This window comes from Eschrichtius robustus, chromosome 1, assembly GCF_028021215.1.
Source record: "Eschrichtius robustus isolate mEscRob2 chromosome 1, mEscRob2.pri, whole genome shotgun sequence".
Classification (NCBI taxonomy): Eukaryota; Metazoa; Chordata; class Mammalia; order Artiodactyla; family Eschrichtiidae; genus Eschrichtius; species Eschrichtius robustus.
The window spans coordinates 193,320,558-193,344,136 of NC_090824.1; the positions used below are offsets into that span (position 1 = coordinate 193,320,558).

A 23,579-nucleotide genomic window follows, 5' to 3' on the forward strand; every position below is an offset into this window, starting at 1 on the left:
TGGGGTGTACATCGGGAAAGAGTAAAGATGCGCTTTCAAGTAAAATTTTAAAACAAATAAAATGGGTCCAGAGGCCGTCAGCTACAAGCACGACTTCTGCTCTCAAAGTCATCAATGATGTTTTCCTGAAACTCTGAACCGTCCCAGATGGCAGCCAACAATTACCCAGTGCTTTAGATAAGGCAGGTATGTGACCACATCTGATAACAGCAACAACCCTACAATCAGAAGAACTAGAATCTCCACTCCACTGACAATAAATGGAGGAACAAAAGTTAAACAACTCACCCAGGTTAATTTTACCAATAGTGTAAATCTCAAACTAAAAAAAAAAAAAAAAAAAAAAAAAAGAAAAGTAACACCCTCCGATCTTAAAACACACGTTCTGTATAATAAATTATGATGATAAAAATATATAGAAAAATCTTTTGTTCTGTACGTGTGTGTCTCTATTTCTGCTTTGGAAATAAGGTCATCCATAGCATTTTTTTTATAAAATAGACAACTGATGGGAACATACTGCACAGCACAGGGAATTCTACTTAATGCACTGAGGTGACCTAAATGGGAGGGAAGTCCAAAAGGGAGGGGATATCTGTATGTGTCTGGCTGATTCATTATGCTGTGCAGTGGAGGCTAACACAACATTGTAAAGCAACCATATTCCAATAAAATTAGTTAAAAAAAAGAAAAAAGAAAAATCTTTTGAAAATCAATGTGAAAATAAAGAGGACAAAAGCCCAAAGAATAAATAAACCAACTAAAACAGAAAAACTGTAGCTGCATCAGGTTTAAACACATGATTAAGGCTCAAAATTAACAAGCAATAATATATATATCTAACAAATTACACCAAACATTCTTTAAACGCTACCTGCACTGATATTTTAAAAACAAGCATGCCTGCAGCCCTCCCCCAGATGGAAACTCACAAACCTCGACAGTGGTAGGTTAGTGACCCCATCCCAGCAGCCTGACCGTGAACGTGCCCCGAAGAGAATGTGCTCCTTGGTGGAGACTGCAGATGCACCAGACACACCTGTAGGCAGTCTTGACGTTGTTGAAAAGCCAAGAGCAGTTTCATCCTAGTTAATCAGTAGACAAGAAAGCCGATGTGCTTCCATAAAAGGACTGGTTTCTTTGCCCTAAACCAGGGATAATCTCCCGGACATCAAATGCAAACAGATTCCTGCCCTCCTGAGGTCCAGGTGTCAGCAGGGGAGGGGGGGGTAAAGAAGAGTATTCCAGACACCGGAATGAGACAGGAGTCATGAGCATGCCTGATGGGTCTGAGGGAGGACAGCCGCAGCGAGGGTGGGGATGGAGAGGGACCAGTGGGGACGCAAGGCTGGGGTGAGCGATGTGGGAACTTGAAGGCCAGTGTCAGGGCTCTGGCCTTTGCCCTGAGTGACAGCCGGGAGCCATTCAGGGCTCTGGGCAGGGAAGTGATGAGCTCTAACTCATGAGTCCAGACAATGACTCTAGCTGCTGAGTGTAGGACAGACCAAGGCAGCCAAGGAAAGACGCCGCCGGGAGGTGACTGTCAGGGGACCCAGATGGTCTGGACCAGACAGATGTCGTTTCATCCCGGTCCTCGGGACTCCCTGAAGGACTGCACACGAGGTGTGAGACACAGAAGGGCCGAGGATGTCTCGAAGGGGTCTGGCCTGAGCAACAGGACAGAGCGGTCGTGGTGGAGGCCGTGAGGACAGCAGATGGGAGTGAGGTCAGGAGCTCCCTTTAGGACGTGTTGGGTGGGAGACGTTGCTGGACGCCTGAGTGGTGACGCGGTGACTGGGCAGCGGCTGGAGGGGATCTGCCGTAAATGAAGCCCCAAACATCTTCCTTCTTCTTTCTCCCTGGTTTGCCCTTCTTCTAAGTGGAGACGGGAAAGGGAGCCCCAGCCTGAGTCAGGTGTGTAGACCTCAAGCGTTACTGCAAACGAGGCTACGGGAGACCTTGTGGCCCCCGCACAGTGGACCACACTGGGGTCTGGGAAAGGTCACTTAGGAGAAGGAGGGTGAACTGGCTGAGAGCCACACTGTGCGTCCCTGAGCGCTCCTGGCCGTCGTGGTGGCCGGAGAACAATCTGGGGTCTGGTTCCTTTTCAGCAACTTTCCACCCTGGAGCCACGACATGGCAATAGCCATCTCACTGACCTCCTTGTTCGACTTTCTCCGCTCTGCCAACTACCTTCCCCATGGCTCCCAAGGCTGGGAAACGCAAGTCTGATCACCAGGGAACTCTCCCAGCTCACAGATCCTGTCCTCGACGAAAGGAAAATGGGCACTCACTGCTCCCCTTAGGTTCACAAGTCCCTGCCTTCCCCACCAGCAGCCTTTGCCTGCACCGCGCTCTCTGGCAGGGACGCCGGTCCTCTCCCTACCCAACCCTGGACCACAGAGCCAAACCTCACTCACGCCTTCAGGTCCAGACAAATGTCAGATCTTCCACGAAGCGCCCCCCCCCAACTCCCCAGGTGCAATTCTCTGGCCTCTAGACAACTATGGGGTTCTCTTTGCCCCCTTTTCCTAGTACTCACCAACCTCCACCTTGTGTTGCAGCAAAATGTACATAAATCATACCATCTCTTCACTGCAAACACCGCATCTGGTTTACGCTCATATTCCTCAGACCCCTTGGACTGAGTCAATGAACAGTCAGTGCTTAAATGAAGGAACAGAGTCCACGGATAACTAGCAGGAGAGGGAACCCCGGAGCTCTCTGGAGTCCAGAGCAACAAGTACAGCCTGAAAGGACTCTGCGCAGCCAGAATCCACAGCCCGAAAGGAAAGAGGAGACAGAAATACGTCTGGAAGTAAAAGCTCTTTGTAACTGGATATTATTATTGCTACGAAACATTCTTCCAGAAAGTAACATGAAGACACTCTTGTCATACACACGCCCCTGGCCCAGTAACTGATTCATAAAGTAATTTTTTTTAAACTGTCAAGTCAATGAAAGAAAATGAGGGTCAGCTCAGCATATGAGAAGCAAACCTGGCTTGAGATCTTGGACAAAGCTTAAGATATCTGCCCCTCGGTTCTCCCACCTTCTAAAATAAGTGGTGTTGTAAGAACAGGCTGAAGGGACTTCCCTGGTGGCGCAGTGGCTAAGAATCCGCCTGCTAATGCAGGGACACAGGTTCAAGCCCTAGTCCGGGAAGATCCCACATGCCGCGGAGCGACTAAGCCCGTGTGCCACAACTACTGAGCCTGCACTCTAGAGCCCATGTGTCACAACTACTGAGCCTGTGCTCTAGAGCCCGTGCGCCACAACTACTGAGTCTGTGCTTTAGAGCCCGTGTGCCACAACTACTGAGCCCACGTGCCACAACTACTGAGCCCATGAGCGACAACTACTGAAGCCCGCGCGCCTAGAGCCCGTGCTCCACAACAAGAGAAGCCACCGCAGTGAGAAGCATGCGCACCTCAACGAAGAGTAGCCACCACTCGCTGCAACTAGAGAAAGCCCGCGCACAGCAACGAAGACCCAATGCAGCCAAAAAAATAAATAAATAAAAATAACACTTAAAAAAAAAAGAACAGGCTATAATGCGGATGTAAGTATTTGGTATAATCTCTGGCATGTCTATGATGCCAGATTCAATAAATGGAAGCTATTATTAGTCAAACTATGTGACCAACAACATTCCATATTTTATTCAGAGGTCTGGGAAACCCTGTATATACAAAGCTCTACCTCTCAAGGCCCTTAAAGCATAAGAGTTCTTCAAAAACATAAGAGTTCAACTAGGTGACCCACAGACACTGAAATGAAGGCACAAACATTTTCCCTCTTCTTTCTCTCCAGTCTGCCCTTCTTCACAACCAGCATGGGGAAAGGGCCATGAAGCCCCCTTCACGTTCTCGCTGGTAACATTCAGTGGTTCTAAGACCCGCTCAGGCTACAAACATTAAGAACCTTCTGCAAAGTGTAAAAAGTCTGTCACACACACACGGAGTTCTGAACGGCTCAGGCTACAGTGCAGGGTGTGTAGCAAGGAAACAAGGCTGGTAGTGAGGACCTCTGATGCTGTTCTGAAGTGGAGGGGATTCACTGCAAGATTTTAAGCCATTGAGTAACAACACAGATTTGCATTTTAGACATACACTAATGCTATGCACTGACAAACGTGACCTGACGAAAATTCTGCCTTTAATTCCTGAGGATCAAGAAACGGAAATCATCACTAAACTCCACTATCCCAGAGAGTAAGGAAATCCCATTCTTACAGATGCCTCCTGAGCCCTTGCTTTTGCATTTTTTTCCCCTTTCAAAGGTTAACTCTGGGCCCAAGCCTCTGCCTGTCCCGGGTATTTTGTGTTGATTGCTTTCCAGAGGCGAATAACCATTCCCACAGAAACATTCCACAACTCGACTAATAAAACAAACATTTCACTGCATCTGAGTTTCCCATCAGACTGTTCCTGGCTCCAGTGGTTCATTTGCATATTGTTACATCACAATGATTTTTTTTTTTTTTTTGTATTTTGGCCGCAGGGCTTATGGGATCTTAGTTCCCTGACCAGGGATTGAACCCGGGCCCTCAACAGTGACAGCGCAGAGTCCTAACCACTGGACCACCAGGACTTCCCACAAGGATACAATTTTAAACCTAATCCTTTGAGATGAAAAATCAGAATTTACAGATTATGCTAAATTCCATGTTTACCTTAATATTTAAAATCTAATTCTACCTAGAAGCACTAATAAATGAATCCTTTAGAAAACAATACTGGGACTTCCCTGGTGGCGCAGTGGCTGAGACTCCGAGCTCCCAATGCAGGGGGCCCGGGTTCGATCCCTCATCAGGGAACTAGAGCCCACATGCATGCCGCAACTAACAGTTCGCATGCCACAACTAAGGAGACTGCGTGCCGCAACTAAGACCCGGTGCCACCAAATAAATAAATAAACAAATAAATATTTTTTTAAACAATGACAAAAAAAAGAAGACAATACCTGAAACCTGTCGGTGCATGCAGGTTACAGCTGTACTAGAACCAAGCGAAGCTAAACAATTAAACATCTGAATTGCTGCGACTTCTTCTGGAAAATGCAAAGTAATTCCAAGGCAGTTTTTAAGAGCATTTGTTTCCCAGGCTGTCTCTAGGAGATTTCTAGCAACCCTCTCACGATACCCTGAAAAACCCAAGTCATTTAAGATCGCAGGCCAGCCAAGTCCAGGCCTGGGTCAACCTGGAAGGGGAACGGCTGTCCCTGGACCCACGGGAATCTCCTACAATAGCCACTGTTCCCAGAAGGGAGGCTGGCTGGCTGTGAGGAGAAAGGCCTTGAGAAAGCGGAGAGTGAGTTAAAATGTGAATTTCTCCCAAACAGCCCAGGGCTTCACTTACAAACTCCTAAGCCTGGGGTGAACTTAAGGATTCAGTCTCGTTGCCAGGAGACAGTGGCACCATCTGGTACCCAAAGGCATCAGACAAGTGCCCAGATGACCTCTGTGGCCACAAACCTAAACTAAGGCTGACAAATGACGCCAAACCACAGCCATCCACAAGAGCTCAGAAACGTGACTTTTCCAACTCTACCCGGCCCACTGCTGCTAGAACTTCAGACCCGCAGTAAACTGGCCACAAAGATGCTGTACACGTGCCAAACACTGACGCGCTTGGGAAAATACCAAACTAGTATTCTCATCAGTTTTTTCATCCCCCAAAAATGTATTTCTACAAAAACAAATAAGGCACATATTTTATATTTAGAAGATGGGAAAGAAGTCAAGAAAAACCTCGGGAAGACAGAACACGTGTCAATGTTAAAGATAAGCTGGTCAGGGTGAGGCGGGACCAACCAGTAGGTGGCGATGGCTCCGCAAATCACGACGTGTCCATTTCCAGGATGACACCCAGCCTCAGCCCGATCCTCAGCACGATCGTTAGTAAAAGCATCAGAGAGATGCCACAAAAGGAATCCACTGTGGAGTCACCGTGCATCTTCCCTCAATGTGGTCCACAAGCTTCTCCCCTTCGTTTCAGCCCTATGACGGCCCAGTGAGGCAGGAGGTTTTATTCCCTATGAAGTCTCCAAATTCCCTATAGGCTCAGACAGCTTCAAGGACACGGGCTCCAGGTCACACCAACTGGGTCTAAATTCCAGTTCTCTCATTTACTGTAAGTGTGACTTTGGGCCAAGTTTTCTCACCAGTTTAAAAAGAAGAAAAAGAGGAAGAAGAAGAGGAGAAGGAAGAAGCAGCAGCAGCAGGGGAAAGATTATCTTATAGGGTTATGAAGAATAAATGAGAAATGCATACCCAATGCAGGGCCTGGAATAGTAAGCGTTCAGTAAATGTCACCTGTGATGAGTGCTGTCATCGGCAACAAATAACGACTAGTAAAAATAACCCTGTTATTGCTGCCCCAGGTTACACAGCTACGAAAGGGCAGGACCAGGATTTGAACTAGCGTCTGTCTGAGTCCACAGGGGTGCCCTCAAGCATCCCACTCTTCTGGGCCGTGATAATGGTGGGGCAGGGGGAGGCAGGAGAGGAGACAACAGGTTTCGCTTTAACAGGATGACTTTCTCTCTCAAAAAGCTTTTAGAAGCTTCACAACATCATAGCTTTATAACCCCAACCAGAAAACATCTTGCAGAAAGTCACATTAATGTGGGGAAAGGTTGCGAGAGGGACACAGTTTCTTTAAAACATATAAATGTTTTTATAAGCATGCTCAGAGTAGCAATATTCGTAACAGCCCCGAACTGGAAGCAACCCAAATGTCCATTAACCGTCGGATGGAGAAGTAGATGGTGGTGTGAGGATATAATGGAAGAATACACAGCAATGAGAATGACAATAGCAGCATGACCGAACCTCACAAATATAACGTCTGCAAAAGAAGCCAGACACACAAGAGTCCATCCTGGATCATTCCATGGATCTGATTTTCAAAACAGGCGAACCCAACCTCTGGTGTCAGATGTCAGGATAACGGTTACCTTGGGAGCAGAGAGGCAGTGGATGGGGAGAAAGGGGGCTTCTGGGGTGCTGATAAGGTTCTGTTTTCTGATACAGGTTCTGGTTACACAGGCACATTCACTTTGAAAATTCACCAATCAGTTCACTTTTTGGGCTCATGCCCTGCTCTGTATGTGTATTATTCCTCAATAAATACAGTACATATTAAATAGCTATTAAACTTACAGTCTAGGGATCATTCAGTTGTTGCTATATTATTACAGTTTTGTTATTTCATCCATTTTAAACCCTGTTCAGTCCATGAGAAGTAATACCACCAGGTTTGAAGACCACCCATCCTGGATTAGAAGGCTGGTTATGCCACTTACCAGCTATGTGATTTTGTACAAATGACTTAACCTGTGTCTTGATTTCCTCACCTGTAAATCAGGGCTCATACACCCACGTTTGCAGAATTGTCCCAAGCATTAAAAAAAACTTAAGGAAAACATTCACCATACATCGTACCAGCCCATGTGGCAGATGTTCAATAAACTGGACAGTTAAGTCGTTCCAACAAATTAATTCATTAATCTAACTCTCCATGAATCAATGTCCTATCAAAGTGAAAAATGGATGACCACGCACTACAAGTATACTATTTTAGACCAAGTTTAATGGTGAACCCCATCTTGGCCTCTGCTCATTTTTCCAATTTGGACTTAGATGGGAGGGAGAGAGAGAGAGAGTCAGGGAGGGAGGAAGTGGAGGGGAGAAAACAAAATCCCTGACGGGCACAGCCAAAGCACAGAGAGGAGCCCGCAGCCCAAGGCTGGGATGCCGTGAAAACCCTGACCATTTCCCACTCTCTGGGCTTCAGTCTTCTTATCTTTACAGCTGAATGGCTATGTCGCCCTGATTTCTCAGTAATCTGTTGTAAATAACTATGCTGCGTACAGAGCAATCATACAAATACGAGGGATCTATAAAAACATAAGTTCGTCCAATATAAAGAGTCTAACTGTTCAAACATCAAGTAACTCTTATTAGTGGTCACAATTTACTTAACCTCCTGTGGCCCTCATGGAATCTGAACTCATGACCCAGTGGCAGACAACTCTACAAAAAAGACAAAACAGAAAACAGGCAAGATCTTTTTAGAGGCATGTTTTGCATAATGTTCAGTCAAACCCTGTGGGAAAAGGGTGGGGAGAGAAGCAATGGGTAGAAGACAGACAACAAAAGTGTCCCCCCAAAGCACAATACTTTACACTTCTGCACTGCATTGCACTGGTACTATAAGTAAAGTGTACTGCTCCTGCACGTTTCTAATCAAGTTTCTACACTGTTAACAGTGCATTTTTCAATATAATCTAACACAAAATTACTCAAACACATACAAGGGGTAACCTGAAAGTAAACGCCCGGAATGTCAGGACCTCAGAGAACGCTTATACCTAAGTTGGGCACCCAAGATCCTGCCGGTGCCTCATCAGAAGAAAGTGGTGCTGACGGTCAGTGGATGCAAGTATCGGTTGCTTTCCATGGAAACCAGTAGATTAACCCTGTGACTGAATTCCTTCTGCCTTCTAGCTCCCCAGAGTCTAATGCTTTGCTAAAAAAATAAAAAAAGAAAGAAAAAAAAAAAAGAGAAAGGAGTTTGCTATGTTGCCTAATGATGTCATGCTCAAAGCCTAAGTAAAAGTTAAAAGAAAAAGCAAAAGCAGTTCTTGAATCATCTGGTTTTGTTAGAAAGGTGGATATTCAAGCTAACTTGGAAAAGTGGGAAGACAAACTATACAGAGAAAATGAAAACAAAAACAAAAACAAAAACCCCTCTGGGGGTGTGAGAAAAAAAAGTCTCTATGGCTTCCCTGGCGGTCCAGCGGTTAAGACTTCATGCTTCCACCGCAGGGGGCGCGGGTTTGATCGTTGGTCGGGGAAGTTCCGCACGCCGCACAGTGTGGCCAAAAAAAAAAAAAGGAAAAGAAAAGTCTCTAGGTAGAACAAAGCTAATATAAAACTGATAAAAAATTCCCTGAGCTGCTTGGTGGAGAGAGGAAGGGAAAATGGTGAAAGAGGCGAATAAAATCCTTCAAGGGCTCTCAGCCAACGACGGCATCCCTCGGTCCTGGCAGGTGGCTGATCCAGGGGATGTTTCACTCCCATAACTAAACAAGTCCCAGAATTTCAGATGAGACACGGATTCTCTACATTCCCTCCCTCTGCCTCCAGAGAAGATTCTAGAATTCCCTGGTAGACAACAGCACTAATTCTGCAAGCAGTGAGCACGCCTGAAAGAAGGAGAAGGGCCAGCTGGTGGGGGCCTCACCGGGGGGGTGGGGGGGTGGACCCCAGCACAGCTGCAGGAGGGCCACCACCTCCACACGGGGAGCGGCAGGGCCTGCTGTGTCGCTCACGTTCCTGCAGGACAACAGCACGGGGCGGCTTCTCACCCGAGCAAATGCACTCGGGCTTCTCCCCAAGGAAACAGCTGGGCCTGAGTACGAATCGACAGGGATTTCAACGTGGAAGGACCTTAGCAAACCTCCTGCTTGCCAACTGCCACCTGGGGGGGCAGATGTTCTTTCAGATCCAAGGTCCTGTGCTCTGGCCCCCAGGCCTGTCCACAAGGGCTGTCTGTGACCTGTAAGGCACTAGGGAGAAAAAGCCACCACTGGATGCCTAGCAGAAAACTTCCCATTCGCCTCACAGTCTACGAATATGGGGGGCTCCCGGCTTCCTGGGGTACATTCTCCCCAGCCTCTCCCTGGAATTCAAAGCTGCTGCCCACCTCCTTCTGGATCTGAAAGCCAGCCCCTTGGACAACCCTCTCTCCTGGTCCTCCCTGCACCGGAGGCCCAGGTGCCCTCTTCCAGCCTGATCTCTTGGCGCCAAGAGTTCTCAGGCCCAGCCTAGACCCTTCTCTGGGTCCCCAAAGCCCTCGGCCCTCCCACTCTGTGAGCCATTTCTCGGTGGGATGCTTCCCTCTCCTGAATCTCCCCACGGCCACTCCCCCAGGCCACCTCCCTCTTGTCTGCAGCGCTGAGAACAATTTCACGCGGTGCTCCCTTCCCGTGTGAACTTGACACTTGCGAGTCAGTTCTTCATGCGTCTCCAGGTGGTCCCCCTTGAAGGACAGATGTGCGTCCCTTCAGAAAGGAAGAGACCCCGACTGACTTAAGTCATCCCCCCACGCCCTGTGCCTACGGCTGAGCTCCAGGGAGCCAGTGGTACCTCTGGCTTTACTCCCTCCTGCGTTCCCAGCACTGGGCTGGGCGTCACCCCGTGGGCACCCAACAGAACTGCACTGAATAAAGGGGGCAGATGCTGAAGCAACAGAGAATCCAAACGAAGCAGCTCATCCCGGGAAGCTTTTCCTGATTCCTCTCGCAGTTTCCCGCCTTTCTGTCCCAACAGGACGCCGTTAACACTTCTCTAAGGATGCTCATGGCTGCTTGTATGAAAACTACAAGTTTGCTTATCCCTCACATTAAAGTTGCAAAGGAAAGGCCTGACTTTTCCTTATTTCTTATCCCCAGAAACATCACTATGAGCCTTCCATGTACTGTTGAGCTCAATGTGGCCTGTTGACAAGTGATGTGCAGAGCTCAGGCTTACAGAAGGGGCCAAAACCAGGGCAGGGGGAGAGAGGGCATCTCATGCTTTGAACAGACTCTGTCCTCACTTGATCTCCAAAAAGCTCAGAATGAGCGAGACACAAAAGTTCCTGGTTCTCCTGATACAGACCAGCCCAGGGAACCAAATGCCCATTTCTCTAACCCCGCAGGATGATATGCTCCCTCTTGCACAAGATGACCCCCTGAAACCCTCAAAGTCCATAACGTGAATTGCTGTGTACGAGCTAGGAGTCTTTTGCCCCAGAAAGATAACTCAGATTGTTGTCTGCTGGGAAATAAATCTGAGTGCGCTGGCTTGCATAAGTATTCCCATGAAGTAATTAGCACTTCATTAACATGCAGCCCATCAATCTGCACAAACCTCTAAGCAACTGAAATGCTGTCCAATTAACAGATTTTTTAAATAATTGATTACCTTAAACTCATTAGCCTTAAAATTGCCATAGGCTGATAAATTACACTTATCAAATAACATTTGACAGATGACCATTAAGTGGTTCAGAGTTTCTCTCTCTCCTAGGTAGAGCAGCGTGATGAGATCTGAAGTTCAAGGATCCTTGATTCTACCCGTTGAAGAGTGTTCTGTGGTCTAACAGTGTCACCCAGTGGCAAAAGGCACAGTTGTGTTCAGAGCAGCTGTTGTTTTTTAAAAGAAGTATTTGTCACATGTGTTTCTTTACTAAAAGGAAAAGAAGAAAACTATTTTTGGGGAATTGCTCTAAGAAAACTAGTGTGTGTAAATTCTAGAAAACACGGGACTGGCATAAGACAGCTCCCCTACATCCAAGGTTACTTTGAAGCCTTTGGGGACCGTACAGACGTGTGCAGACATGACGAGAGACACAAGGGAAGTTCCTGTGACTCAGGGACGGTGCAGGTTTGACATGAGATCAATTCAGTGTCCCAGGGTTGAGCAATAGGGTCACCCCCTGCTGTCTGCTTTCTCGTCCACCATTCGGCCACTTCAATTCTCAAAAGCTTGGCTCTCCCAGAACAAGGAGAAAAAACCCAGCCAATTCTGTTCCAAGGTTGACTATCTGATTTTAGAAGCTTATGAGGTGACGCTTAATTGAAAATAATACATTATTTAACTTCCTTATCGGTAAAAAGAGAAGGCTGGACCAGATAACCCTTGAGATCCCTTCCTGGTTCTAACATTCTGATAATACAGAAGAGCTCAGTTGATCTGTCACTCCCCACAGCACGTGGGCTTCTGACCCAAGGCTGTGGAACTCTGGCCCTACCATCAGGGCCAGACAGACCACGGAGGCGCCCCGAGTATGTTCCACGCACACCCCCACCTTGGTCTCCACTCCTCCTCGTTCCTGTTCCCACTGCATCACATCTACGCTGAGCAGGCTTTCTGCTCGCAATGCTGCATTTCCCCAGATGCAGCCACCCTCCCTCGAGTCCCTCTGGAAGAGTCTCAGCCACTTGGTCCAGGGCTACAGCTGTCCACATAGGATGGGGCGCGGACTAGACTTTATTAAACCAAAACTCCCAATTCAGGGGGCTCCCAATACTCTAGTCAAGAATCACACATGCACCATATACAATCAATAAAAACAAAGCATTGTTTATTCCTCTTCGCATAAAATCACCTACAGCAAGTAGATATTACACTATAATTAAATTAATTCAAGTCTGACTCCTGAAACTACCCTGAAATCAAGCCACAATTCAGCCCTCTTAGGATTGGTTCAAGATGGCGGAGTAGAGGGACATGCTCTCACTCCCTCTTGTGACAGCACCGGAATCACAACTAACTGCTGGACAATCATCGACACGAAGACACTGGAACTCACCAGAAAAGATAGCCCACATCCAAAGACAAAGGAGAAGCCACAATGAGATGGTAGAAGGAGCACAATCACAATAAAATCAAATCCCGTAACTGCTGGGTGGGTGACTTACAAACTGGAGAACACTTATACCACAGAAGTCCACCCACTGGAGTGAAGGTTCTGAGCCCCACGTCAGGCTTCTCAAGCTGGGGGTCCAGCAACGGGAGGAGGAATTGCCAGAGAATCAGACTTGGAAGGCTAGCGGGATTTGACTGCAGGACTTCGACAGGACTGGGGGAAACAGAGACTCCACTCTTGGAGGGCACACACAAAGTAGTGTGTGCATCGGGACCCAGGGGAAGGAGCAGTGACCCCAGGGGAGACTGAACCAGACCTACCTGCTAGTGTTGGAGGGTCTCCTGCACAGGTGGCTCTGTCTCACTGTGGGGACAAGGACACTGGCAGCAGAAGTTCTGGGAAGTACTCCTTGGCGTGAGCCTTCACAGAGTCTGTCATTGGCCCCAACAAAGAGCCCAGGTAGGCTCCAGCGTTGGGTTGCCTCAGGCCAAACAACTAACAGGGAGGGAACCCAGCCCCACCCATCAACAGTCAAGTGGATTAAAGTTTTACTGAGCTCTGCCCACCAGAGCAACACCCAGCTCTACCCACCACCAGTCCCTCCCATCAAGCCTCTTAGATAGCCTCATCCACCAGAGGGCAGACAGCAGAAGCAAGAAGAACTACAATCCTGCAGCCTGTGGAACAAAAACCACATTCACAGAAAGATGGACAGAATGTAAAGGCAGAGGACTATGTAACACATGAAGGAACAAGATAAAACCCCACAAAAACAATTAAAGGAAGTGGAGATAGGCAACATTCCAGAAAAAGAATTCAGAATGACGATAGTGAAGATGATCCAGGACGTTGGAAAAAGAATGGAGGCAGGGGCTTCCCTGGTGGCGCAGTGGGTGAGGGTCTGCCTGCTAATGCAGGGGACATGGGTTCGAGTCCTGGTCTGGGAGGATCCCACATGCCGCGGAGCAACTAGGCCCGTGAGCCACAACTACTGAGCCTGCGCGTCTGGAGCCTCCGCAACGGGAGAGGCCGCGATAGTGAAGAGGCCCGCGCACCACGATGAGGAGTGGCCCCCGCTTGCCGCAACTAGAGAAAGCCCTCGTGCAGAAACGAAGACCCAACACAGCCAAAAATAAATATAAAAATAAATAAATAAATAAATAAAAAAGATTACTATAAAAAAAAAAAAGAATGGAGGCAAAGATCGAGAAGATGCAAGAAATGTTTAACAAAGACCTAGAAGAATTAAAGAACAAACAAACAGAGATGAACAATACAATAACTGAAATGAAAAATACACTAGAAGCAATCAATAATGGAATAACAGGCAGAAGAACGGATAAGTGACCTGGAAGACAGAACAGTGGAATTCACTGCAGCAGAACAGAATAAAGAAAAAAGAATGAAAAGAAATGAGAGACCTCTGGGATAACATTACATGCACCAACATTCACATTATAGGGGTCCCAGAAGAAGAGAGAGAGAAAGGATCTGACAAAATATTTGAAGTGATTATAGTCAAAAACTTCCCTGACAAGGGAAAGGAAATAGCCACCCAAACACAGGAGGAAGTGCAGAGAGTCCTAGGCAGGATAAACCCAAGGAGAAACACGCTGAGACACACAGTAATCAAACTGACAAAAATTAAAGACAACGAAAAATTATTAAAAGCAAAAAGGAAAAAACAACAAATAACATACAAGGGAACTCCCATAAGGTAAACAGCTGATTTCTCAGCAGAAACTCTACAACCCAGAAGGGAGTGGCACGATATATTTAAAGTGATGAAAAGGAAGAACCTACAACCAAGATTACTCTACCCAGCAAGGATCTCATTCAGATTTGACGGAGAAATCAAAAGCTTTACAAATAAGCAAAAGCTAAGAGAATTCAGCACCACCAAACCAGCTCACAACAAATGCTAAAGGAACTTCTCTAAGTGGGAAACACAAGAGAAGAAAAGGACCTACAAAAACAAACCCAAAACAATTAAGAAAATGGTAATAGGAACACACGTATCAATAATTACCTTAAACATGAATGGATTAAATGCTCCAACCAAAAGACAAAGGCTCGCTGAACGGATACAAAAACAAGACCCATATATATGCTGTCTACAAGAGACCCACTTCAGACCTAGGGACACATTCAGACTGAAAGTGAGGGGATGGAAAAAGATATTCCATGCAAATGGAAATCAAAAGAAAGCTGGAGTAGCAATACTCATATCAGATAAAATAGACCTTAAAATAAAGAATGTTACAAGAGACAAGGAAGGACACTACATAATGATCCAGGGATCAATCCAAGAAGAAGATATAACAATTATAAATATATATGCACCCAACATAGGAGCACCTCAATACATAAGGCAACTGCTAACAGCTATAAAAGAGAAAATCGACAGTAACACAATCATAGTGGGGGACTTTAACACCTCACTTACACCAATGGACAGATCATCCAAAATGAAAATAAATAAGGAAACAGAAGCTTTAAATGACACAACAGACCAGATAGATTTAATTGATATTTATAGGACATTCCATCCAAAAACAGCAGATTACACTTTCTTCTCAAGTGCACATGGAACATTCTCCAGGATAAATCATATCTTGGGTCACAAATCAAGCCTCAGTAAACTTAAGAAAATTGAAATCATATTAAGCATCTTTTCCAACCACAACGCTATGAGATTAGAAATCAATTACAGGGGGCTTCCCTGGTGGCGCAGTGGTTGAGAATCTGCCTGCCAATGCAGGAGACACGGGTTCGAGCCCTGGTCTGGGAAGATCCCACTTGCCGCGGAGCAACTGGGCCCGTGAGCCACAATTACTGAGCCTGCGCATCTGGAGCCTGTGCTCCGCAACAAGAGAGGCCGCAATAGTGAGAGGCCCGCGCACCGCGATGAAGAATGGTCCCCGCTTGCCGCAACTGGAGAAAGCCCTCGCAAAGAAACGAAGACCCAACACAGCCATAAATAAATAAATAAATAAATAAATAAATAAATAAATAAATAAATAAATAAATAAATAAATAAATAAAATAAAAAAATACTCTTGAACTGATTTAAAAAAAAAAAATCAATTACAGGGGAAAAAAACGTAAAAAAGACAAACACATGGGAGCTAAACAATATGTTACTAAATATCCAAGAGATCACTGAAGAAATCAAAGAGGAAATCAAAAAATACCTGGAGACAAATGACAACGAAAACACGACAATCCAAAACCTATGTGATGCAGCAAAAGCAGTTCTAAGAGGGAAGTTTACAGCAATAAAATCCTACCTCAAGAAACAAAAAAAATCTCAAATAAACAATCTAAACTTACACCTAAAGGAACTAGAGAAAGAAGAACAAACAAAACCCCAAGTTAGTAGAAGGAAAAAAATCATAAAGATCAGAGCAGAAATAAATGAAACAAAGAAAACAATAGCAAAGATCAATAAAACTAAAAGCTGGTTCTTTGAGAAGATAAACAAAATTGACAAACCATTAGCCAGCCTCATCACGAAAACAAGGGAGAAGACTCAAATCAGTAAAATTAGAAATGAAAAAGGAGAAGTTACAACAGACACCGCAGAAATACAAGGCATTCTAAGAGACTACTACAAGCAACTCTATGCCAATAAAATGGACAACCTGGAAGAAATGGACAAATTCTTAGAAAGGGATAACCTTCCAAGACTGAACCAGGAAGAAATAGAAAATATGAACAGACCAATCACAAGTAATGAAATTGAAACTGTGATTAAAAATCTTCCAACAAACAAACGTCCAGGACCAGATGGCTTCACAGGCGAATTCTATCAAACATTTAGAGAAGAGTTAACACTCATCCTTCTCAAACTCTTCCAAAAAATTGCAGAGGAAGGAACACTCCCAAACTCATTCTATGAGGCCACCTTCACCCTGCTACCAAAACCAGACAAAGATACTACAAAAAAAGAAAATTACAGAACAACATCACTGATGAATATAGATGCAAAAATCCTCAACAGAACACCAGCACACAGAATCCAACAACACATTAAAAGGATCATACACCACGATCAAGTGGGATTTACCCCAGGGATGCAAAGATTCTTCAATATACGCAAATCAATCAATGTGATACACCATATTAACAAACTGAAGAATAAAAACCATATGATCATCTCAATAGATGCAGAAAAAGCTTTTGACAAAATTCAACATCCATTTATGATAAAAACTCTCCAGAAAGTGGGCACAGAGGGAACCTACCTCAACATAATAAAGGCCATATATGACAAACCCACAGCAAACATCATTCTCAATGGTGAAAAACTGAAAGCATTTCCTCTAAGATCAGGAGCAAGACAAGGATGTCCACTCTCGCCAATCTTATTCAACATAGTTTTGGAAGTCCTACCCATGGCGATCAGAGAAGAAAAAGAAACAAAAGGAATACAAATTGGAAAAAAAGAAGTAAAACTGTCACTGTTTGCAGATGACATGATACTATACATAGAGAATCCTAAAGATGCCACCAGAAAACTACTAGAGCTAATCAATGAATTTGGTAAAGTTGCAGGATACAAAATTAATGCACAGAAGTCTCTTGCATTCCTATACACTAACGACAAAAGATCAGAAAGAGAAATTAAGGCAACAATCCCATTCACCATTGCAACAAAAAGAATAAAATACCTAGGAGTAAACCTACCTAAGGAGGTAAAAGACCTGTATGCAGAAAACTATAAGACACTGATGAAAGAAATCAGAGATGACACAAACAGATGGAGAGATGTACCATGTTCTTGGATTGGAAGAATCAATGTTGTGAAAATGACTATACTACCCAAAGCAAACTACAGATTCAATGCAATCCCTATCAAATTAACAACAGCATTTTCTACGGAACCAGAACAAAAAATCTTAAAATTTGTATGGAGACACAAAAGCCTGAATAGCCAAAGCAATCTTGAGGGAAAAAAACAGAGCTGGAGGACTCAGACTCCCTGACTTTCAGAGTATACTTCAAAGCTACAGTAATCAAGACAATATGGTACTGGCACAAAAAGAGAAATATAGATCAATGGTAGAGGATAGAAAGCCCAGAGATAAACCCACACACCTATGGTCAACTAATCTATGACAAAGGAGGCAAGGATATACAATGGAGAAAAGACAGTCTCTTCAATAAGTGGTGCTGGGAAAACTGGACAGCTGCATTTAAAAGAATGAAATTAGAACACTCCCTAACACCATACACAAAAATAATCTCAAAATGGATTAAAGACCTCAGTGTAAGACCGGACACTATAAAACTCTTAGAGGAAAACATAGGAAGAACACTCTTTGACATAAATCACAGCAAGATCTTTTTTGATCAACCTCCTAGAGTAATGGAAATAAAAAAAAAAATAAACAAATGGGACCTAGTGAAACTTAAAAGCTTTTGCACACCAGAGGAAACTATAAACAAGATGAAAAGACAACCCTCAGAATGGGAGAAAATATTTGCGAACGAATCAACGGACAAAGGATTAATCTCCAAAATATATAAATAGCTCATGCAGCTCAATATTAAAAAAACAAACAACTCAATCAAAAAATGGGCAAAAGACCTAAATAGACATTTCTCCAAAGAAGACATACAGATGGCCAAGAGGCACATGAAAAGCTGCTCAACATCACTAATTATTAGAGAAATGCAAATCAAAACTACAATGAGGTATCACCTCACACCGGTCAGAATGGCCGTCATCAGAAAATCTACAAACAACAAATGCTGGAGAGGGTGTGGAGAAAAGGGAACCCTCTTGCACTGTTGGTGGGAATGTAAACTGATACAGCCACTATGGAGAACACAGTGGAGGTTCCTTAAAAAACTAAAAATAGAATGACCATATGACCCAGCAATCCCACTACTGGGCATATACCCTGAGAAAACCATAATTCAAAAAGAGTCATGTACCACAATGTTCATTGCAGCACTATTTACAATAACCAGGTCATGGAAGCAACCTAAATGCCCATCAACAGACGAATGGATAAAGAAGATGTGGTACATATATACAATGGAATATTACTCAGCCATAAAAAGGAACGAAATTGGGTCATTTGTAGAGACGTGGATGGACCTAGAGACTGTCATACAGAGTGAAGTAAGTCAGAAAGAAAAAAACAAATATCATATATTAATGCATATATGTGGAATCTAGAAAAATGGTACAGATGAACCCATTTGCAAGGCAGAAATAGAGACACAGACGTGGAGAACAAACATATGGGCACCAAGGGGGTAACGTGGTGGTGGTGGTGTGATGAATTGGGAGATCGGGATTGACATATATACACTAATATGTATAAAATAGATAACTAATAAGAACGTGTCATATAAAAAATAAATTAAATTTTAAAAAAATTCAGCCCTCTTGCTTCTCCTCTAGTTTCTCTTGACATATCTTTGTCTTCTCTATAAATCCACCTTCTTCCTGCCAACTCCCACCAAAATCCAAACACATAGGAGCTTCAGAGAGTCAATGACAGTTCTCTCTCATTGCCTTACGTGCAGAAAATCACCATCTACTCTCACAGACTACTCGTAAGAAGATATATTTTTGCTACTTCCTGTCTGAAGAATGTGTGGGCAGTGTGTGACAGAAGGCTTGAACACGTACATACCCGTGAATCTGGTAATTTCCCTTGCAGGAATTACTCCAAGGAGGTAATCAGACAGGGACACAAAACATATAAGAATATGTGTAAGAATATTTTATGTATGATTTATGATAGTGAAAAAGGAAAGAAACCACTTAAATGTCTAATAATGCAATACAATGCAGCTTTAATAAAATCATATTGTTAGAATAAATAATGAAAGGGGAAATATTCACGATGTGTCAAATGAGAGAAAAATTTCAGGTTCCAAAACAGTATGTCCTTTATTTTCTAGTCTGTGCGTTTGCATGAACAAAAGCTATTCGGAGTGTCATCCAATGACCAGCAGTATCCGCATCGCCAGGGAGCTTGTACAGTGCAAATGCCCTAGCTGAAAGGCATTGGATCAGAATCGCTGGGGGGAGGGCACAGAGATCTGTTTTTTTGTTTACTGTGTGCCCCACCACCTCTGAGGTAGATACTAAAATTTGCCCCATTGTGCAGATGGGGAAATTGAGGCCCAGAGAGACTAGGTAACTTACCCAAGGCTGCAAAGCCAGTAAGTGGCAGCTCGCACAGCTAGCTCCAGAGTCCACACTCCGCACCACTCTGCTCTAGGGCCTCTCTAGGATAAATCTTATATTTGGAAGTGTGCTCTGTGCTTCTTCCCCTAAATCAACAGCATGATGCATCCCACCCATCCTTGTGTCTTCTTCCTAGTGTTTCAGCACTTCTGTTACAAAGTTATTGATGGGGGAAAGAGGCGTTGCCACTATCACTGGCACCACCATTGACAAACCTCGTGGCAAAGACCTGCTTGAAGTCTTTAAAAAGACGGTTTGATTTAAGTGCACATTAAATACCAGCCCACATTAGCAGAAACCGTAACGCCCTTGAGTGACAGCATGGAGCGTGATACGGGTTTAACACGGAAGGCCTTCCTATCACCAGCTAGAGTGGGGCTGTCACTGGCGATTCCATAAACACCCTTGACAAACCACCCGGCCTATCATCTTTGAAATTATGCAACTTTTGATCAATTTCTTTTACTTTTTTGGTTTCTGCGTTCAAAATTTGCATGTAACGTGATACTTCAATTTTTATATGCTGCTATGTTATATTCACAAAATTCAAATTTGCAAACCAACGCCACCAGCCTTTATTCCCAAACTGCAAATTTCTGAATAAAGGAGCCTACCTTGGCACATTTACTGTATGTGATTTTCCAAGGCGGAAACACCTCAGTCATTCATTTCAGGAGACTACAAAGGGGATGGGTGATCTGGGAAGATGGTGGGTTTAGGCCTGGTCCCTCCTCAGAGGAAGGAAACCACACAGACCAGAAAAAAAAACTTCCTGCTGGAATAGCTTTCAAAGCCCTCAAATATTCCTGTCTTCAGGAGCGGAATAATAATTCCATAAAACGCATGACCTGGTCCTGCTGGGCACCCACACAAATATTTTCAAAAGTGGAGACTATCTTCAAAAGGACTCAATTTAGAAAGAGCAGAGACCATCTGTTCAGCTTCCCCAGCACCACACATGAGGAAACTGAGGCCCGGAGAGACGGAAGCTTGGCTACGTTCACAGAGAAGGTGGCCACGCCTGGACTGAATCCTGGGTCTGCCTCTGGCCCTCACTTGGCGGGACCCCACCGCCTCTCCCACTTCTGACTCCTATCCTGAATATTCTAAATTGATTTTCTACATTTCCTACTCATTTTGGGGGGGGGGTGTTTTTGATACTAACATCACCATTAACATTACCTCTTGATCAATAACTGGATGGCATCTTTGAAGATGATAATATGTTTCAGTTATAAGTATCCACACTTCCATCTGCTTCTATATCCTGCCAAATTCCAGAAAACTACAAAGGCACTGTGATGATTTAAAAAAAAAAAAATGCCTCTTAGGGTAGGAGAAAACAACTCATTTGCCTTTTTTTTTTTTAACCTGATATTGACACTGAGTAACCATAACGTTAAAAACCAGTGACCGCTCAGACACAGTGACTTCAGACACCCTCTTTAGACTCTCCGTCTTATCCTTCTCCTATTAAAACCTACCCCTCCTCAAGCATCAATAAACTACTGGATCAAATCAAATAAACTACTGGAAAAGTGAAAATCAGCCCTACTGACAACAGAAGTAAAGACAGGCCTTACTGACAACCGACCCCAGTATGCCATCAGGACATAAAGAAAGCTCAGCATAGGACCCAGACGCTGACCTCCACAAAAATGAATGGCCATCCTCCTTTCTCACTAACCTGTGACTGCTAATTCTTTACTAAGTGACAACTCTAACCCCACTTTAATGTCCGGCCTCCTACATAAAAATTGTTAAGATACCCAATCACTGAAATGTGCCTGCTTCCCGACCACATCCAGCCCGGGTCTGGCCCCGTTTCTCTAACCCCACCTTCAAAGCACCCAGCATAAGCAGAGACCCAACTCTGCCTTTCCCAGAGAATCCCAGCACTCTTCCGGGCTACACTCGCCCCGCTGCAGAAGCTAAATGAACCGAACCTCTCTACGGTGACACGTGCATTCCTGGCGGTTGCTGGCTGGTGGGATTCCACACTCGTTTGTCTTCCTAAGTTGCTAGTAACATGGGATAGAGTAGAAAGAACCTCAAATAAAAGGTCCACAAACCTAAATCCTGACTTATCCCTTCTCTAGGTCTGCTTCCTTGCTGGTAAAAAGACATCCAGTTATCCTGTATTTTACAACTTTCCATCTCAAATACGCTGTATTTCAGCCATATTGTGGGTCAAATAGGTTAATTTCCATTGAAGAAGGTGCTCTGACTTCCACTCACTCAACGTAACTTTTTCACTTTTGAAATACAGCACAGTTAGAGTTTGTCTGGAAAACTTCTTTTTTCACTCTTAAAGAGATCTTCATGTGAGACACAATGCTTACAATTATGTGTTTTTCTGAATGGTTAATTAACATGTTTCATAATTATACAAATATAAGTTGACTCTTATTTGATTTCTGCTTCCACAGTGAAAAATTAGCGTGAGGATTGGGGCACGTCTCCGTCTGGGTCTTGGGAGGACCATCTGGCACTAACTAAACCTCAGAGAGCAGCTATGGGCACAGCCCAGGTACTTTTAATTAAAGTCTGTTTTCCCACCTACCCCTCTTCTGGTTACCCCGTGGGCTTTCTGTGAACAACACATAGCCAGTCTTGTTATGAGGACACCAAAACCAAGAAAGGATTATTAAGCCCACCGTTGTCAGCAAGGCCAGAACCATGAGTGTCCCTCCTTTGTATGAGCCTCGGGTCAGGCCCTAAAGATCTAGGGAGGAGTGAGACATGGTCCCTGCCATCCAGGGCTCACAGCTAGCGGAGAAGACAGGCCCACAATCACTAGTGTGATACATACACGTTGAGGGTGGGAAGCCCGGGGCGGTCTCTGGGAGAAGTTCTTCCTAAGACTGTACCTCCTTCCAGCTCCAAAAGGAGGAAGGTTCTCCCCTTGTGACTCCATCAATGAGGACGCTCTGGGCCACACGTAACAACACCTGCCTCTAAGGAGCTGCAACCACAGGGGCTCGTTTTCACCTCTCATAAGAATGTGTTGTCAGGCTGTGCAAGGCTGCTTCAGAGCTAGCTCAGTGGTGTCATGGGGGCTCTGGGGTCTTCTCATTGCTCTGCTCAGCAGCCCCAGCACCTCCAGGAGGAAGGGCAGACTGGGAAAGCCCCCCCACCCTGGGTCTCTTTATCCTGGAGGGAAGCCACTCCCAGAAGCCCCCAGGGGCCTTCTGACACCTCACTGGCTAGAGCTGCGTCCTGTGATCACCATAGCAACAAAGGATGCTGGGAAAATGGGGACGTGGCATTCCAGCAGTGAAGAGGGGACAGCAGTGGCTGTTAGGTAGACAACCGACCCTGCCACACACAGACGGTTATGGGCGGAATGTGTCCCCCAATATTCATATGTTGAAGCCCCACCCCCCAATGTGACAGTAAGTGGAGGTGGGGCCTTTGTGAGGTGATTAGGAGTAGAGGAGGGCATGAGGGCGGGGCCCCCATGATGGGACTAGTGTCCTTATAGGAGGATGAGACACCACAGCTGGCATCTCCCCCTACCCCTGCCATGTAAGGACATGGTAAGAAGGCTGCTGTCTGTAAGCCAAGAAGAGAGTCCTCACCAGGAATCGAATCAGCCAGCACCCTGATCTTGGACGTCCAGCCTCCAGAACTGTGAGAAATAAATATCTGTTGCTTAACCCACTCAGCCTATGGTATTTTGTTGTGGCAGCCCAAGCTGACTAGGACACAAATCCAATTCAACTGTCTTCAAAGGCACTCCAGCCTCCTGACAAGGGGTTCATCAGGCCCCTCCGGGTAAGGTCAGCAGCAACTCTGCACCTCAGTTCCAAAGCTGAAAGGCAAACTAGAGCAACGATCATTTCTTAGAAGTGTTTAGTGCTCACAGCATCTGTAATAAAGCTGCAGTAAGCAACAAAGACGGGGGACCTTTTATTGGGAGCCCTTTCAGCCTTTAGCTTTGC

The 23,579-nt window shown here is 44.9% G+C and overlaps 1 protein-coding gene across 8 annotated transcripts in view; it reads right to left on the minus strand.

Annotated features, from left to right (window-relative positions):
• Positions 1 to 23,579, minus strand: part of FAM107B (family with sequence similarity 107 member B) — a 220,620-nt gene that overhangs the window by 15,520 nt on the left and 181,521 nt on the right. Inside the window, exon 1 of one of the 8 annotated variants that reach the window (XM_068561769.1) lies at positions 2,543 to 2,561. The exons of 6 other annotated variants lie outside the window; for them this stretch is intronic. Coding sequence is in view for 1 of the 2 variants with exons in the window: in XM_068561779.1 (XP_068417880.1) it covers positions 937 to 964 (28 nt within the window). In the remaining variant the exon portion in view is untranslated. Of the gene's footprint in view, positions 1 to 936; positions 1,023 to 2,542; positions 2,562 to 23,579 lie in introns of those variants that run through there. One more of the 8 variants, XM_068561779.1, reaches the window with a different exon arrangement.